Source organism: Crocodylus porosus, unplaced genomic scaffold (assembly GCF_001723895.1).
Source record: "Crocodylus porosus isolate Cpor-Errol unplaced genomic scaffold, CroPor_comp1, whole genome shotgun sequence".
Lineage (NCBI taxonomy): Eukaryota > Metazoa > Chordata > Crocodylia > Crocodylidae > Crocodylus > Crocodylus porosus.
In genome coordinates this window covers 18,985,755-19,003,498 of record NW_017728921.1, presented here as the reverse complement: position 1 = coordinate 19,003,498, position 17,744 = coordinate 18,985,755, and the positions used below count along the sequence as shown (strand labels likewise).

General features: G+C 46.3%; 1 protein-coding gene across 1 annotated transcript in view; it reads right to left on the bottom strand.

The window, feature by feature from the left end:
• Positions 1-11: 11 nt before the first annotated feature.
• Positions 12-17,744, bottom strand: part of PXN (paxillin) — a 66,513-nt gene continuing 48,780 nt past the window's right edge. Inside the window, exons 4-11 of the mRNA XM_019539407.1 lie at positions 17,306-17,445; positions 16,891-17,092; positions 16,117-16,252; positions 4,182-4,352; positions 3,655-3,828; positions 2,957-3,038; positions 2,472-2,620; positions 12-372 (exon numbers count right to left, since the gene is read on the bottom strand). Of these exons, the coding sequence (XP_019394952.1) occupies positions 106-372; positions 2,472-2,620; positions 2,957-3,038; positions 3,655-3,828; positions 4,182-4,352; positions 16,117-16,252; positions 16,891-17,092; positions 17,306-17,445 (1,321 nt within the window). The 3' untranslated portion in view covers positions 12-105. The remainder of the gene's footprint in view (positions 373-2,471; positions 2,621-2,956; positions 3,039-3,654; positions 3,829-4,181; positions 4,353-16,116; positions 16,253-16,890; positions 17,093-17,305; positions 17,446-17,744) is intronic.

Here is a 17,744-nt window from a genome sequence, read left to right as displayed (position 1 = left end):
CCCCCCCCCCCACCAAGTAAGGTTTTTAAATCACAGTAATGTTCAGAGAGACTGGACTGCCTAGTGGCTGACAGAAAGATGCTCAGGTCCCCATCTATGATGGCTCTAACAGAAGAGTTTGAGGAAGCAGTTCTGACAGTACGGCTTGTCGTTCTGTTCCTTGAAGGTTCCTTTGTTGAGCTGCTTGAGGCAGAAGGCACAGACAAAGTGTTCCGGGTGAAATTTCTTGCCCATTGCAGTGATGCAGCGTCCGGTGATGGGCTTCTGGCAGCCAGAGCACAGCGAGCCACGGCGTTCATGGTAATGCACCTCACAGTAGGGCTGCCCATCGTGCTCAAAGAAGCTGCCATTGATGAATGGCGTGAAACATTCCTGCAAGAGGAGGAAGCAAAAGGGCACTGACTGACATGGCAACCTAGGGATACTGGCAACTCCACAATCCATGCCTGTGCCCTGCCAGGCACATAGCTGCCCAGTGCAAAAGTGGGAAGTGTGAATCATCTATATGCTACAGGTGGGGGAAGGGAGCTGCAAACACCATGCTGCCAAAGAGCTGAGCTATACCCAGCAGAAACGGGGTCACTGATTGGAAGCTGACAGACAGAGGAAGCAACCAGGAAGTTGAATAAAGCCATACCCTGTATACAGTTCAGTTCCTGTCCCCCATGTTAGCTTCAGTAACAAAAGGAAGGCGTAAATACTATACTATACTATACACACACACTTGTTAACTGTTCTCAGTCACTTCATTCTTGATCTATATCTATGTGTATACATCTCTCTCTATATATATAGATATGTATACATAGAGAGAGATATCTATATGATCAAAAACAAAGCAACTGAAAACACTCCACAAAAACCAGCAGTGGCCTTTCTAGCCCTAGTGAGTTGGCAGGGGAGAGAACAAACCCCTCCCCTGAAGGAGCTGTGACCACAGCTAGTTCTCTACCTCCAAGCCTCAGCCCAGCTCCACCATTGTGACAGGCAGGGGAGCTTGGCCTTCTTGCTGTGTACAGGGTTATGGACCCAAGCAGACTGTCATAAATGCACACACACACACCTAGTTACAGACGCATGCAAAGTGTGATACACATGCAGGTAGCCAGCAGCATGCACATAAAGCATGCATCCTTGCACATGGGAAACTAAACGAATTCCAGCTGTTCACAGCACTGAGGGATACTGGGCCCCAAAGACCAGCACTTTCCAAAAACAGATGCTGAGAGCAGTAAGCCACTCCCCTCCATATTTTACAACAGGGCTGAAAACTGACCTTCACAACAGAAAGGGAGACTCCTTCCCTTGAGATCTGGAAGGCATCATTTCCAGCCCCGTTAAACATATGCAGCATGGCAGCATGAGGCACAGAGGACAGGATCTCACATGCAGAAGCAAAGCTTGAACTTGGATTCAGGGGCTTCTTGGCTGCCACTAGCAAATTGCTAGATGGTCAGTTTGCTAGTGGGAACTGCCTTACTTGCAGGAGTCTTTAAGCAACACAGTTTTAAAGTGGCATCAACAAAGTCCTTTACAGTTTATTCAGGCAATAGTTGGCTGCTCTGCAGCAGAGGGAGGTGAATGGACCAGTGGTCTGCTCAGAGATTCTGTTTCTCATCCTAGACTTGGCCCTTCTGTTTCACTCTCCAAAATACTGACCAATCCCTCTCCATTTCTAGTGGTCTTGGCAGAATTAATATTGCAAGGCTCTTTGAAAAAGTGCCAGGTATTTAATCTGAAACATTAGTTTCAACAACAGTTTTTGATGCTATACTGCATTATATTCACACTTCACAGCTATTTCACTGGGTTGCACATTAGTTTGCATAGGTCAGTCTCATTAGCCTATGTTTTCAGAGCAAATGCGAAAGGCAGTGCTTAAAGAAAGCCACTGGAAAAGCCAATTTATCTGTGAAAAGTCAGTTTATCTGTGAACTGCTCCAAAAACCTATTATTACAACTAAGGGACAAAAAAAGAAAAAGAAGTGAGGCATCTAGATCAGTGGTTCTCAACCTTTTTAGTACCACAACCCACTTGTAAACATCAATGGCCAGTCCCGACCCAGTGCCCCTCATTCCTGATCCACTGCCCCCAGGCCTCAGCCCCCCAGTATTGTGGGGAAGGGGGTCAGTGTGTGGGGTGGGAAAGGGAGCTCTGCCAGCCTGCAAGGGAAAAGCCAGTTTCCCATGTTTTCCTCCTTTAAAGGAGAATCCATTTTTAAAGTTTGTTGATTCATTTTTAAAAGTTTTTCTGCGAGCCTTTCATACATTCTTGTGGCCCACTTTTGGGTCATGACCCACAGGTTGAGAAATGCTGATGCGCATAGACTGAGGAGCAAGAGAACACTTTGTTATGGACACACTGCACCTTGTGGAACTGGCTCCCGTTTCAGCAGAGAGAGTGATCAAGTACCCACCTACTAGCATCAAGAGGGATAACATAACAACAGCAAAAGGCTGGGCTCTCTTACCCGACAGACAAAGCACTCAGGGTGCCAGAGAGTATTCAAGGCAGAGATATAGTTTTCCAGGATGGCCCGGGCACAGCCTCCACACTTAGGAGCGAACATGTCAAAGTAATCCTTGCGGCAATAAGCTTTGCCATCCTTCTCATGAAATCCTGTTAAGGCCACAAGGGAAAGACAGAGCCAAACAGCATCAGTTCCTGACCCTCACCCAAGCAAACACCCCACCAGCCTCTCTGAGCATAAGTGCATGGCTACGGCTCCCAGTCAAAGACAACAGAGCTATCCCTTATTTTGCTGCCTACACTTCATGTCCTCCAATCCCCTTGTAGGGGCAGGGACTGCTGCTAGCTTCCATCCCAGATTACAGCCCTCTACTTCAGTACCCTTAGTTTTCCCCATTACTTGCCAAGTACCCCCTTACATCAAAACTCTTTGTTGCTCCCATCTCCCATCCAAGATAACAGATTTTCTGCACACACAAGTTGTACCTTCAGGTCCAAAAAAAGCTCCACACTGTGCGCAGAAGAAGTGTTCTGGGTGCCAAGTCCTGTCCAAGGCCGTCACCACTTTCTATTTGGAAGAAATTATGAACGGTCAGTCGGTGGCTTCAACTGAGGGGTGGGGGAATGAGGGGGCAGGGAGAGGGAGTGAGAAAACCACCACCAGCAAAGCTGACTGCAGGAAGCACGTATGCTTAAAACAGCTGAGCGAGACCCCTCCACAAAGCTTCAACTGCCCTTACAAGGTACTGTATACTACTTCTTCCCTCTACCCTTGGCAGGACACCAGGCCCTAGGCAGTGGTCTGAAACACCATCATGCCTCATTAAATTGTATCCCAGTGAGAAAAGCCAGGATGTATATCATGGAATGAAGGTGAATACACTCTAATAAATTAACTGAGTTGAGTTACAACAGGGAGAAGCACAACCTGCCCTCTTACTGCAGGACCCTAATGCAGATGTTGGAGACAGCTAAGCAGGATCCAAGTTTTTTCCCTCTAAACACTGGGCATACAGGAAAAGCAGGGGTGCCAAGATGGCAAGAGAAGCTTTACCAGGGACAGGTGGAGATGTGCCTATGTAACCTGATACTCAAGCCCACAACACAGCAATAGACTTCTCCCTTTGCAAGCCCCACATAGAGTCCTACTGCTGATGCAGACACAGGAGTTGGCTCAGACTCACATCGAGGATGGGGCCGTTGCAGTAGTAGCAGCGAGGGGAGAAGAGGTTATGATAGTCCTTCTCGCAGTAGGGCTGACCATCACGCTCAAAGAAGTTCCGCGACCCAATCTCCTCCTGGCAGTGGGTGCAGACGAAGTGCTCTGGGTGCCAGGTTTTCCCCATGGCTGTGACAACCTGCAAGGAAGAAAGAGCAGTTATGAAGGACGATTCCACCTCTTTGCCTGGGCAGGTCACATGACAAGACATTGTGTGTGGAGGTCAGCACAAATGAGAAGTTCTACCACTCAGGTGAGCCCTAGACTAGGATAGCATGAAAACTGAATTACCTATCATCTCAGAAGAGGGCAGTCAATCCCTCAAGGACAGGGGCAGAGGTCACTGGAGGAGCTTACAGCATACCTGGCCAGTGGATAAAGAGTACTTCAGTTTCTCCAACATCTTCTGTCCCTTTCATCTCTGACATAGCCCTCCCCATTACAGCCAGCTGTAGCCCAAATTTTAACAACAAGATGGTTTCTCTGACGCACCTGTCCAGCAATAGGCTTCTTGCAGGCTCCACAAACACCTTTGGCAACAGTCGCTACTCCCAGTTTGTTCAGGTCAGACTGGAGGCTTCCCAACATGGTGTCCAACTGGCTGCCTGGTTTGGGGAGTGCAGATGGAGGGGAGCCACCCCCAGCTTTCCCCTGAGCCATGAACTGTAAACAGAAAGAAGCCAGAGATGTTGAAGTAAACACTGTAGTGCTCCTTAGGAAAAGTCCTGCAGTCTCTCTCCTTCCTGGTCTTCAGCTGCCCTGCATGTGGACAGACCAGGAGTCACTAAGAGGAGGCTAACATGTCTGTAGAAGTCAGTGAGAACCAGGATCAGGTGCAGAGATGCACTCTGCCCAAATGAGGGTGTGAGCTGCTGACCACAAGCATGATGTAACAAAGCCCCCAGGACCTATGTCATCAGAGCCCTGAGGAGTGGGGATTTGGCTTTCCTTTCCCTCCCATAAAGCAGAGATTACCAGCACACCACAAGCAGCTGCTTCAGCACAATGCTCTTTAAGCCTCTGATGAAGTTTTCCCTTTGCCTCATAGGTTCCTGGCTTGCTTACAAAGAGAGACATGAGCTCCAAATGGTTCCCTAGCCTTGTGTCCCCACCCCCCTCACAGTTGTTGCTGTCTCTCCATTTCTAATCTCCCCTCTCCCTTACAATCTCCTTTCTCTCTCCCAGCTCTCCTTGTCCATGATTTTTGATGCATTGCCTCCCTTTTCTTCTCATTCCTTCTGCCCGTTTCTTGCTCCCTCTGTGCCTTTGGGTAGCTCTGACCTCATGCTTCAGCTACATCAAGAGCTATACGAGGAGCAGGAAAGGAAGGGGGTCGGCTTTCAAGCAATCACCTGTTTCTCTTCCTGCAGACGTGCCAGCACATTTGCTATGCATATGCACCCAGGCATATTCTTGAGAGGGGAGGACAGCAGGGTGAGAGTGGTAGACATGAAACACTGCACTCCCCATTTAAGAGATCTGCATGTGACTATAGAGTCAGCCTGAGAGAGATCTTGGCACACCCCCTTTTGGAATAATCTCAATAAGTACTTAACTTGGAAACACTTTCCACCAGGGCAGGGTGGGAGAGGGGTGGAAATATATTTCCTTTAGCAAGAGGGGACAAGGGAAGTGGAATTGTCCAGACATATGCAATGTAGGCTCTATTTGGATACTGAGGCCATCCAACCTCTAAGCATTACAAAGGTGAACTCTGAGTTCTTTACATCCTGTTAGAATGTAAAGTGCAGGCCATATTAACTGACTTTGGAGGGCAATAGCAGCAGTCATGTTTACTAAGAGTGCCACCTATGCTATACCCTCAGGGAAACTGAAGGGCATGCAGGACACTTGTTTTATCTCTTATTAAAAGAGAAACTAGATGATCACAAAACAAACACATCTGTGGAAAATGTGCACGGCTGAAGAACTAGAGCAACCTAACACCTGAACTCCTCCCCCGCAACCAATGGGAAAGGCAGGCAGAAGAGCTCTGCAACGCTGGCTAGAGGCACATTCCACCACCCCCAAAGGGGAAAACTTCCCATCCTGTCTCTAGTGGCATTAGGCCTTGACTCACTTAGTGAGTGTCCAGCACTGGCTTCCATTTGTTCATAGGAAAAAAAATGACAAGAACAACAAACCAAATATCTGCACCCTACATTTTGTCTCTCCTGCTTCATACCAGTGTCCTGGAATCCAGGAGAGCGGTAGTTGAAACCAGATGAAACCAAATGCATACCCCTATCTACAGTCCCCCTTCCTCTTGTCAGCCACTCCTTGTAGAGCTACTTCTAGCAGTCCAGCATCACAAAATATGTCCAGGCTGCAGCCAAAAGTTGCATCTCTGCCATCCTGATCCCCTCCCCTCTCAAAGCCCTTTCCTCCGAAAACAGATTTACAGCACTTGTGGAAGTTTCCCCAAACCCAAAGTTACAGGGAGGGAACTTCTCTCTGAAAAAAGTGGTCAGTGGAGAACAGATGGGGCCCTGACCCTGAGCTGCATAGAGTAGAGTTGTGGATACTTGGTACCAATCCATCTGGACAGATTATAATGCAGCACCAAAGGAGCACAGGTTGAGGACAAGCTATGTATTTAATCTACATTTGCACCTTATGCTCTGGTCTCTCTGTACAGAGCACATTTTTACTAGACAGCTGCTTTCACAATCTGATCCCTAGAGCACCAGAGCCAACAAAAAAAAAAAGAAATCACAATACAAACATGTGGCTGCGCATATGCTGCAGTGGAGGGGCACAGAGGAGGGACTCCATCAAGAGAACCACGTGATTCCTCATCCTGGCCAGGGGCCTGTGGCCATCGTGCAGGGTGCGCAGAACCAGACTAGAAATGGACAAATGAGAAGAGATGCATCGCTTAGAGAGAGGACGGTACTGAATGGAATGCAAAGTGACAGCAACAGAGCACTCCCATTCCTGCCCAAGGGACCATGCGAGCCACCAAGCAACAGCTGACCTCTGTGCAGGCACTGATCATCTCAATGAAGGACCAGACAGATACGCCCCGTACTGGTTGTACAGCACCCTTAACTAGCCCAGGGATGCAGTTCCTTTGGAAATGGTTCTGCAACCTGTACACACAACACTATGTCTGTACTTTGTAGAGAACAGATCAGCGTGGCCCCATTAGAATAGTCCTATCAGCGAACACCACAGCCACACTTCATACAAATGCTCATGCAAAAGCTCTTCATATTTCTGCCCTAATTTACAAGGTCTGGCATTGCTCTCGAATTCAGCACCACACCCCATAACACAGTAGACCATGCCTAGAAAAACATCAATCCAGCATTCACAGCAACAGGAGCTCAGTCTAAGGGGCAGCTTGAAGTACTGCTCAGGCCAGAACCACAGCTTTGGCAAGAGCAGCTTAAAAGCTTGTCACGCTGAGACAGGAAGTAGAAAGGGTGTCCTGCCTTCTCAAGGGAACATGGCCCACGGGGTGGTCGAGTGGCAAGAGGATTGCTATGCCGAGCCAGCGGTGGAGTAGAAATCACCTGCAAAGTATGACAACAATTGGTGATGCAGAAGGGCCTCCCGGTTACAACCGGAGACTGAAGCCATACTGCACTGGCTGGTGCATATAGCCCACCTGGTACTGGACTAAATCAGACCTGCTCAGGGAGCTCTGACTTCCCAAAATTTCAGGCAGCATTCCCACTAGGCCTGAGGAATGTGACAGTCAAGGCAGCTATTTACTGCCTTGCACCACACCCAAGCCCCTCTGAATCCTCACTGAGCAGGTCCAGACAGACAGGCTTCCAGGAATATGTGGAACGGGTGTTCAGCTTCTCTTTCTGGTTCTGAGAATCCTTCACACTTTTCCCCAAACCCCCAATGCCGTACTATGGAAGGGAGCATAGGGACCTGAGCTAATGGAGTGGATTCCTTCAGCTCAATAAGGAGAAGCAAAGCCCTTGGCCTTTTTCCACATGTATACGGCCTGCAGATAGACAGAGAAGTTGTATATACAACTGCAAACCATTACATGGCACATACTTCTCCCCCTGTTAGAGAGCTCTACATTGGAAAGAAAAAACAGCTATCAATATCTCTGAAGCTGTCTTCTCTAGAATGAATCAGGGTCATACCTTACCCAAACTCTAAACTCTTAACTCAAAAGAGTTGAGGTTGGGCGTAATAGGAAAACTTGTGTTCTTCACTTAGCAGAGCAGTTGCAAGGAAAGGAGGCATGCCTGCATTGGTGGAAAGAATGGATCTGCATCAGTCTGACACCCAACAGAAACTACTGCCTTCACAGGAACAATCTGGGCTTGGGGAGGATGGAAGAATCTAGGATCTTCAGAAGGAGGAGTGCCCACAACAGATAGTTCTTGGTAGTCATCAGAAGAAGTCTCCCACTGGAACAGAGGCTGGGGAGGCAGGCTGAAGGAGGCAGAGACTGGACTAGGTGCTGGGGCAGATGGTATGTAGGAAGACTGTAGTGGAGGTGGAGGTGGGGGTGGGGATGGGGGTAGAACAGGAAAAGAAGAGGGAATGGCTTTGGCAGGGACCATCTTTGCTTCTTTAGGATGTTGAAGTGGGGGAGAGGGTGGAACAGAGACCGTTCTTCTCAGGGGGGCTGGGGATTCTGGAGGAATTATAACCTAGAAAGAAAGGAAGGAGAAAGGTGAACAAATTTGAAGAGGAACTGATAAGCACTTCCTGCAACAGGTCAGGCAGCACAGAACAGGCAATAACTCAGTGCTCCTCTACTTCCCTTGCACAATCACTATTTCACAACAGAGCAGAATACAAATGTAAGCTGTAAATACAGGCATGAATGTCATTTTCAACAGCACTTAATCTGAGGAAAAAAACAGTGTCTGGAGAAGATGCTGAGCAACAACTTGCCTGGCTACCACAGTCTCAGGGCAAGGTCCTCATCTTGCACCTAAAACACCATGCACAACTACAGTGCCATGAAAAGAAATGTCAGGTTTGCTTCCCCAGAATGGAGAGAAAACAAAACTCACTTGAATGTCTCATAATATGCAGACCTCCCATGCACACAGCACTATCCTCCTAAGAGATCACCTGCTCTAATGCTAGGACTTGAGTCTCCTGTGATCCAAAATGGAATCAGTGGTAGGACAGAGGAGAGTCAGATCCTCAGTCTCTTCCACTCAAAAACCTACATCACACCTCTATTACAGACCGTCTCTACAAGGAACATGGGAATCCCCAGTACAGTAGACCCCTGATTTATGCAATTCTGACTTAACCGTGTCTCGCATTTAGGCGATTTTTTATGAGGGTCCAGACTGGAAAATGCCCCTTGAGATGCGTGTCATTTGTGTATATACGCAAACGCTTGCAAGATTCACGTATATACGTGAATGCCTCACAAGATTTGCAGGCGGAATCAAGAGGAGCTGTGCCGCCACTGCGGTAGTGGCATCTCAAGATGCATAAATGAGACGTGCCTCCTAAAGGCGATTCCGCTGAGAAAAGGGGGGGAAAAAACTGTGACTAAGGTATGTCTGCGGTATGCAACCCCTCACTATTCTATTATTTCCTATGGGGAAAGTCATCCCAACTTATGCGAACTCAACTTACACAAAATTCCCCTGGAACATAATACTCGCGTAAGTCGGGAGTCTACTGTACGTTTTTACCCTCTACCTTCTCTACTTGCTGTCCACCATCCTGCTGCTCCCTCTGTGGCCTGGCAGTGATAATGACCCCCTCGGTCAGCCAGTCTTCCTGATTCTTCCATTCTTCTGGTTCCTGTTTGCTGATGCCCAGTTTGTCTTGTAGCTCTTCAATCAAGCGATCCTGGGACTCAGTCTTGTGAAATATGGCTGGGCCTAGTTTACGCCTTGGGGAAAGGTCACGGTACATTGGATGCACATTTAAGGTCTCTTTTGTCCTCTTGATTACAGATTTTATCTGAATGACAAGGTAGGAGTTTCAGAATGAAAAGAGCACTGCAACAGCAAGGCCCACGATGCAGCAGCAGCACAAACAAACCATTAGTGACAACTGTGAGCAGGAAGAGTGATGGCATTTATTCCACGATGCCAAAATTCCTCTTGGCACACCCTAGAGCAGTGACTCAGTGCAAGGAAAAACCCAGTCAAGCTAGTCACAGCAGCCAAAAATAACTCTGGCTACAAAAGGCAGGGAAAGATTATTCAGCAGGGAGCAACAATATGAGGTAAAAAGCTGCAGTTCAAGAGGACCCCCATGCTGGATGTTAAGGAAACTTCAACACTACCATGAACCACAGCAGCTGCCTTGTATCTGAGCATTACCCAAGGGTGGGTTAAGGTAGTTCGCCATCACAGACACTTCTGTCCAGCACAAAAGAAACACTATGAGGTCCAGTGTTAATACCTTCAGAGGCTCATGTTTAAGCCAGCAGGTGAGAAACTGCCATCTCAAGTCTGAACAGCCATTAGGAAGAAGCTGCTCCATCTGAGGGGCCTCTATGGATCACAGACTTACCTCATTCCAGCTATGAGATAGACTGCAGACATGGAAGTTGCTCATGTTCTGTAGTGCTTAAGTAACCAAGTGCCAATCAACATGCAAAAAGGTACCACAAAGCTGCTATGAGTGGAGCTTTCCTGACCTCTGTGCCATGCTAGCTGCCAGCACTACTACTCCAAATGCTCCAGAACAACATGCTGTTAGTCTGGAGTAAGCTATCAAACAGCTCGAAATGAATTCACACCATGCACAGACAGCTGACTGCGCTACCAAAAATCATGGTTAGGATCTGTCCCATTCCTTCTACATTGTACATTCACACAATGCCTGCCTGGCCTGATGCAGAAATCCACTGAACAGGTGGTGTGGAGAGAGTGAGCAGGTCCAATTCATCCTTCCACACATTTTCAGGAGTCTCTGGGGTGGTTGCTGAGCTTCTGAAATACTGTCCTTCCTGATCTGCTCCTGGCTTGCTCTGATGAGGACCATATTTTCTAGGAGTTCTGTCTCTGCCCTGCCTCCTCTGACCCAGATCAGGAGAGCCTTTTGCTTTGCTTTCATGCTGAACTTCAGTATTGTAGACTGGTCCTTGCTCTACTACAAGACCCAATGGACTTTTAGTATCTGGGAAAATATCCCACCGGTCCAGTGCCACAATGGGAGATTCACACACAGGCTTTGTAAGAACATGGTTGTTTTCAGCATGTACTTCTGGTGCAAGCATAGCTTGCTCTAGAGCCCAAAGCTTATCTAAAGTTGTTTCCACAGTCTCTTCCTTCTGGGAAGGAAAGGCTGAATTATCCCTAAACAGGCTGTGCTGTTCTGATTCTTTGGTTTTCTGCACCTTTGCTTGGCCAGTCGTGCCAGTGTCAGAAACAGAAACTGTTGAGAGCTTGGTTTCAGCTCTCTGCTCCTTTTCATTGACTGTTGTCTCCCCCAGTCCCTCACTCCAGGCCTCTGTATTCATGGGCACAGACAGAAATTCCATCCTGGAGGCTAGCATAGACTGGGATGGCTCTTTAGGAGAGTCAGATTTTTTGCTGAACTGAACTGGGCTCACAGAAGCCATTTGCACCACACAAGTAGCAGAAATAGCAGCAACTTCTGAGTGTGAAGGACCCAACAACGAAGTCACTGAGGGGAGCTGTGGAGTGGTGACAGAATATCCTGGCGTAACTGAAACTGTACTGCTACTGCCTTCTTCAATATGAAGGACCTCCAAGGGGCCAGGTGTTGGCAGGCCTGGCAAGTCCCTGTTGTAGCATGTAGCATGGTATACCAATGGAGACAATAAAGCTGTATTGAAAAGAGTGTTGGTTGAGTCTGTATTTGCTGAGATAGGAATTGGCTCCAGGGAAGGCTCAGAAATCAGAGACATGGTAGAACTAGTCTGCAAAAAGGAGAGAGAGAGGAACAGGGAAGAGAAAGACATGGAGAAAGAAGTGAGGAAAGAAAGAAAACAAGACACAAAATGGTTGAACAATTAAGTCCTCCAAACCAAGGAAACCTCCTGATCCAAAGCCATCAGGATGGCCAGGAAGACAGAGGAGGAAGTTTGAGAGTGGAATCTGATCCATATTGCATTATTTCTGTGGAGGGCACTGAGGATGAGAAGAGATTGTGTACCTGGAGGTGGTTTTTATGCTCTAGTTCAGAAGAGTAGTAATTCATTCTCCTCCAAATGGGGCTGGTGGGTCTGTTGGAAGACCAGAGCACTCAGACTGCGACCAAGGGTCACATTAGAAACTTGTTCCAAGTCAGTCACAAGCATGTAAAATGTAAATTTCAATGTGATAAAATCAACGCAAACAAGCTATAATATTGTCTTCCCTGGAACACTAATAGGACATTCCTGTTGGTTGAGTTCACAGTCATGAAAAACAAAGCCTCAGGACATTCATAGCAAGTGTAGATGACTCAGGCCTTGGCCTGCTCAAATCATTAGTCTTGCCTCTGGATCCAATACATGATGAATTCAAGAGACTTTCTAGCACTTCAGAGGTTACACTTTGGGGAGCCCTGAATTGGCTGTCTTTCCTGTCAGCCAAGTCACATTTCTTACATTTGGTGAGAAAAGCCTCAGTTTTGTTCCAAAATATCATACGACAAAGTCAAGGCTCGGCTTTTAGTTCTCCTCTACTTACAAAACCCTTTCAAACAATCATTATTGGAGGAGCCTGATCTCTCCCAGTTCCTACAAAAGAGGTCTTCTTCATATTTCCCCAATGAAGATTAGCATGCCTTCCTTTTTGCTCTTTCAAACCAGCTATTGGTACTTACAAGGTCCAACACTGTACCCTGATTATAGGGATTCAAACATATAAAGGATTATTCTCAGCTTTGTTTTTAAAAAAGAAGTTGTTTCTAGCCCTTTTCCCTGCAAAGTTAGCAACAGAGTTACACTGTATAAGCTAGCAATAAAAGTCTGTCACAGATTTCAACTAAAGCTAGATCCTGTGGTCCTTACCTACAGCCACATAAGCCTGAACTTAACCCACATCTTGGAAGCATCCCTGTAGTCATGGGATTTGCTCATGATATCATATTGCACAAACTAAGCAGGACTGCGTCTAGTAAGCATCCAAATTAGATTTTCTCAGAGAGATCTCCCAAGGGCAGTAAAAGGTGGTATTACTAACTGGTGACAGGGCACTCCTCTGAGAAAGAGCTGGTAAAGTCCATAAGTAATTTGGAATGATGGATGCTATTTAAAAGTGCAATCTATTCATTACTATTAAGCACAGAGGGAGTTTTTCCATATTCATCCTTCCTTAAATAGCACCTGACTTGCCAAGCACAGGTGCCCCTGTAAAAGTAACTGCTATGCAGATTATTTACCCATGCTTATCCCCAACTTTTCTAAAATTCAGTCATTTTCAAGGCAAGGACATGTTGTTATTTTGCTCTAGCAGTTGTATATCCAACGCATTAAAAATCCAACCACAAAAAAGAGAGCAGCACTTAATGTCTAAAAAGATGCATTACAACAGCAGACTGGTTAACCTTGACACCAAGACAAACAGCAAGACATTACTTCACAAAGATGCTAAAGGTGAAAGACGCAAGCGCATTATGTGACCTCCCTCCCAGCTGATTGAGAAGCTGCATAATCCAAATCAAATGGATTCTACAAATGAAAAAACCAAGCATGTCATTAAGTGAGCAACACATGAGAAAAGTTAATGCATCAGCCCGCAAGAGCACCTATATACTGTATGGTCTGAGGAAAATTAAAGTCAAAAGCAAATATCCTTCCTTGCAACCCCTCCCATACACACCCCATCCCAACACAGTTTCTACCTGGACTTTGCCCTCTTGGCTCTGATTAACTTTCTTAGCACTTCCTTTCTACTCTTCTCTGGAGGTTCAAAGTAATGAAAGCCTTTCGCTTTTCACAGTTGTAACATACAAAGAGCAGGGCATCAACCATCTCATATTCAAAGCTTTGCTCCCACCCTGCTCTTAGTACAAACAATATGAACCAGGATGAAGAACCTCCCAATTCTACTTTGCAACTGAGCTGGTACGTGGGAGCTGAACTGAGGGGTCAAAAACAAGACGGGAATGGAAAGGACAAAGTGAGATGACTAAGAAAGGAAGGAGAAGGGAAAGTAATCACTGGGAGCACGGGGTAATTGCAATTAAAGGTAAAAAGAGACCATGACGAACACTGAATTGAGTTGAGAGAGGTAGTCAGTCTGAAGTTAGTATGGAGGCAGGGCAGGTTGGCCCCTTAGAGACTCTCTGAACAGGTTAGTCTCTAAGGAGTCATCCTGCCCTGTCCTCTGACAAATTCCAAAATGCTTGTGTGTTCTTGATGTCACTAAAGAAGTAAAATTTAAAGACTCAAGTCCACCAGCATCTCACAGAAAGGTAGCAGCGTGACTTCAGGAACCTAGATGCCCAACTCAAACTTCCCAGTGTGCTCCCACACTTCATCCAGTGTTGCAGCTATGAAACAGCCAAAAGGGCACAAAATTCTGGGAATCTGACATTCTGACCAAAATTAAACTCCCTCCTTTCATGCAGTGTTCACTACCTTTGATACCTGTTTAATTGCCTTTCCAGAGACTGCAAACAATACAGAGCCTAGGCTTACAGATGCCATACTCCACATGCCTCTTCTGTAGAAGAAACATGGTAGACTGAGGTATTTATGTTGCACGAGGAGGTTTCTTGGTCAAAAAAATCACCTCTGAATACCTGCCTGCTGCCAACAGACACAGCATGAAGTTTTGCTCCCTGAATATAAACAAAAATGCTATGGACGTATCCTGACAAATATTTTGTTTTGCTGCTTCTTTCCTATCCCCATCCCTGACTTCAATTATTTCCTTAAAAACTAAAAGCCATCAATACAAGGGGAAATTTTCTTCCTCAGCCACATGGAAAAAGACAACTGACATTAAACAGCTGATTTTAAACGCAGCAAAAAGTTAATAGCAATGCATCCCAAGCCCTGGACTGGGCCTGGGACTAATAACATAAAAGAAAGGAGCTGAATACTGAGGTGCCAACTTGACAATAACACAAGTTAGTCAAAACTAGAGAAGACTGAGCAACTTCACCAGGATCCTAACAGGACTAGGAGAATGGGCCCTATAATGGGAGAGTAAATTTGGTACTGACAAAGACAAAATGATGTAAATTATTCCTTTCAATTTAAAGTACAAAACACATACTACCTGGGATCTAAATTAATTGCAACTACCCAAGAGATTTGGGCAATGTTATGGATCTCTTAACAAAAGCCTCAACCCAATGCACTGCAAGCAGCCAAAATGAAGATTTTAGGGTGCATAAGGAAGGCTAAATTCAAACTATGTCACTCCATGTATGCATGGTATCCTCTTCTCCTGGAATATTCTCTTCAGGTCTGGTTACCGATCTAACAATACAAAGGCAGGAATACGGTTTCAAGACAGCTGACAACAACATTAGAAGCCTGAAGGAGTTGGAACTTTCTGAGATAAGAAAAGGGATTGAAATGGAGACGGCATGAGGCATGCAACACAAGGAATAGTACAAAGAAGGTCAACCAGGAACTTCGGCTTTTTGCTTCCTGAATACAGGAGAAAGCCTTGGTGCAACCAAAAAAGCAAACATCACAATCAATAAAGGGGAATCTTAAATTTTGCACTGCTCATGGTTTAAGTAATATCTTGTAGCCATGAACTCACAGTAACTTATACATTGTAAGGAATAAAGATTACAAATGTGTGTGGATGAGAAATAAAACCCTCATGCCTCAGGTCATGAGGCATCTGTTAATATCCCCTATCAGCAGGTTATTCCTTTACTTGTTCATTATAGTTTTCTGCAACTTTCCTCTGAAGCACACGGTACTGGCCATGGAAGCAGATAAACTACAGGTCTAATCCACAGCGATAGTTTCGTTTCAGAATGTGCTCCAACAGGGACAGGTGGATGAGAAATGCTCAAGAGGCTTAAACATCAATTCCACTTTTACCTGAATGGCAGGAGATTTTCTTTTGTAAAGATTACAGCCCTTAAGTCTTCCTGCTGCTTGCCATGAAACTCTGAGCGTCAAAAAACCCGCAACTAAAATCCAACACAAAAGAGTGTTAACACCCTTAACAGAGTGCGTGGGGAGGATCTTTGCCAGTAAGTAGATAGGGAATGGGTTCCCCTCAAATTGCAGAACACCACATAAATCACACTGTACTGAGAAATATCTGTGCTCACCATCTTTGCAAACCCTGACAGGTCTGCAGAAAGGAAAAATTAAGTCACCACGACTACGTTGTTCAGACACAAGATGTCATCACACTGATAACATTTGATAACACCTTCAGCAGCACTTTGACAGCACAAATAAGCAACAGGGAATTGACTAGGGCAAGGAGGAAGTGGAGCACTGGTTATCTGGTGAATGTGAGGTTCTCAGAAGAAATGGCTAACAGACAAGGTGGTGGAGAATAGCAGAAGGCAAGTTACTACGTGTGGCTACCTTGAAATCAGAGAGGGATGCCATCAACTCATCCAGTTCTCGTGTGGCTGAAGAAGCAGATATGCGAGTTTGCTGCTGGCTGGAGGTGACCCGCTGTGGGCTGGTCATCTCACCCTGGTTCACAGTGATTGCAGGGCTGACAAAGCAAAACGTTACACCTTAAAGTGACACTGGTGAGAAACTCCTGACTGACACCCTCAGTTACTGATATTTTCCATTTATCTCTGGAACAGCATCAGGCCAATTTCCTCCACATTCCCCTCCCTACTCTCAGCATGCCCCAGCCCAGAAAGACCTCCCACCTCAGGAAACCAGTTGCCACAGCACTGTCACGCTGTGACTGCCAAAGGTGCCAATTAGTATCTGTCTGCAATGTGGGTGCTCAACTTTTAGGACCTGAACTAAGATGAACTGGACTATTTTATTCGTCAAGGAAGACAATTTTCAATCAGCTCCTGGCCTTGATTGAATATGTGCCTCTAATGGTCAAATAACCCATGAACAATTATTTATTTTTCCAACATTAGCAGTTTTTGACAAACAACAGCTGCAGTAAACGGAAACTTAACAACAAAAGCAGACACAGCCACAGCATTCGTCTTCCTCCTGGACTTTTCCCAGTTTGGAGAGAGAAAATCGTCCCTCTTCAAAAAAAAGAGATCATTGTCCCAGGCTAGCACTACACACTCTACTCTGCTGTCACTAAACAGTTATCCCCATTCTGCTCCAGTTCCAAATCCCACCCACATGAGCACAAGCAGGGTCACTACTCACACTGGAGTTGGCACAGAGCTTTCCAGTTCATCCAAAAGGCTCTCCACACTGGGACGCACATCCTCAATACCTCGCCCTCCATTCCGCTTCGGCTTCTCTTTTGTAGGAGGTGCTGCCTTCACTGCCAAAGAGCTACTGGTTTCAGGGATGACATAGTGAGGTCCAGTCACACTAGGCAGTGAGGAACTCCTGTTGGTTTCATCTTACAGAGAAAAAAAACCAAAGAAAGTCATTTAGACTCCACAACTAGAGTTACCTCTCTCTCAACAGAACCAGAGGCAGGTGCAACATGGAAAGGCCAATAAGGAGGATGAAAAGAGCATGGGAGAAAGAAAGTCAGAAGAGGATTTACAGTGAGGTGTAGGATCCAGATGTCTACAGGTATAACACTAATGAATGGGTCACCACTTCCTACCTGCTGGGAAACTACTAGGGGGATTGTGCTGCACCGCATTCAGTTCCAGAAGCAGTCGGTCCAGTTCTGAGAGGTTGCTGCCCAGTGAGGAGCTTGTCATGGTGGGAGATGGTTCTGCAGACTTCTGTTTGTTGGGAAAACTGAAGTCGAGAGAGCAAGAGGAGTAAGATATTAGTCCCCCTACCTCACTAAACAGCCTGCATCTCAGCTTTCCTAATTACCAGGAATCCAGGTTTTCTGTTTCCTGCAGAAAACCATGGATCTCCCCCCTTTCCATGATTTCCCCCTTTATTTTCCCCTTTAAAGGAGAACAACCTGGGAAACTGTGGGTTTCCCCTTGCAGCTGGCGTTGTTCCAGCCTGCAAGGGGCTGCTTGGGGCTGGGGAGAGCAGGAAGAGCATGATCAGTGACAGGGGGCACCATGCACATGTGTGTCTGG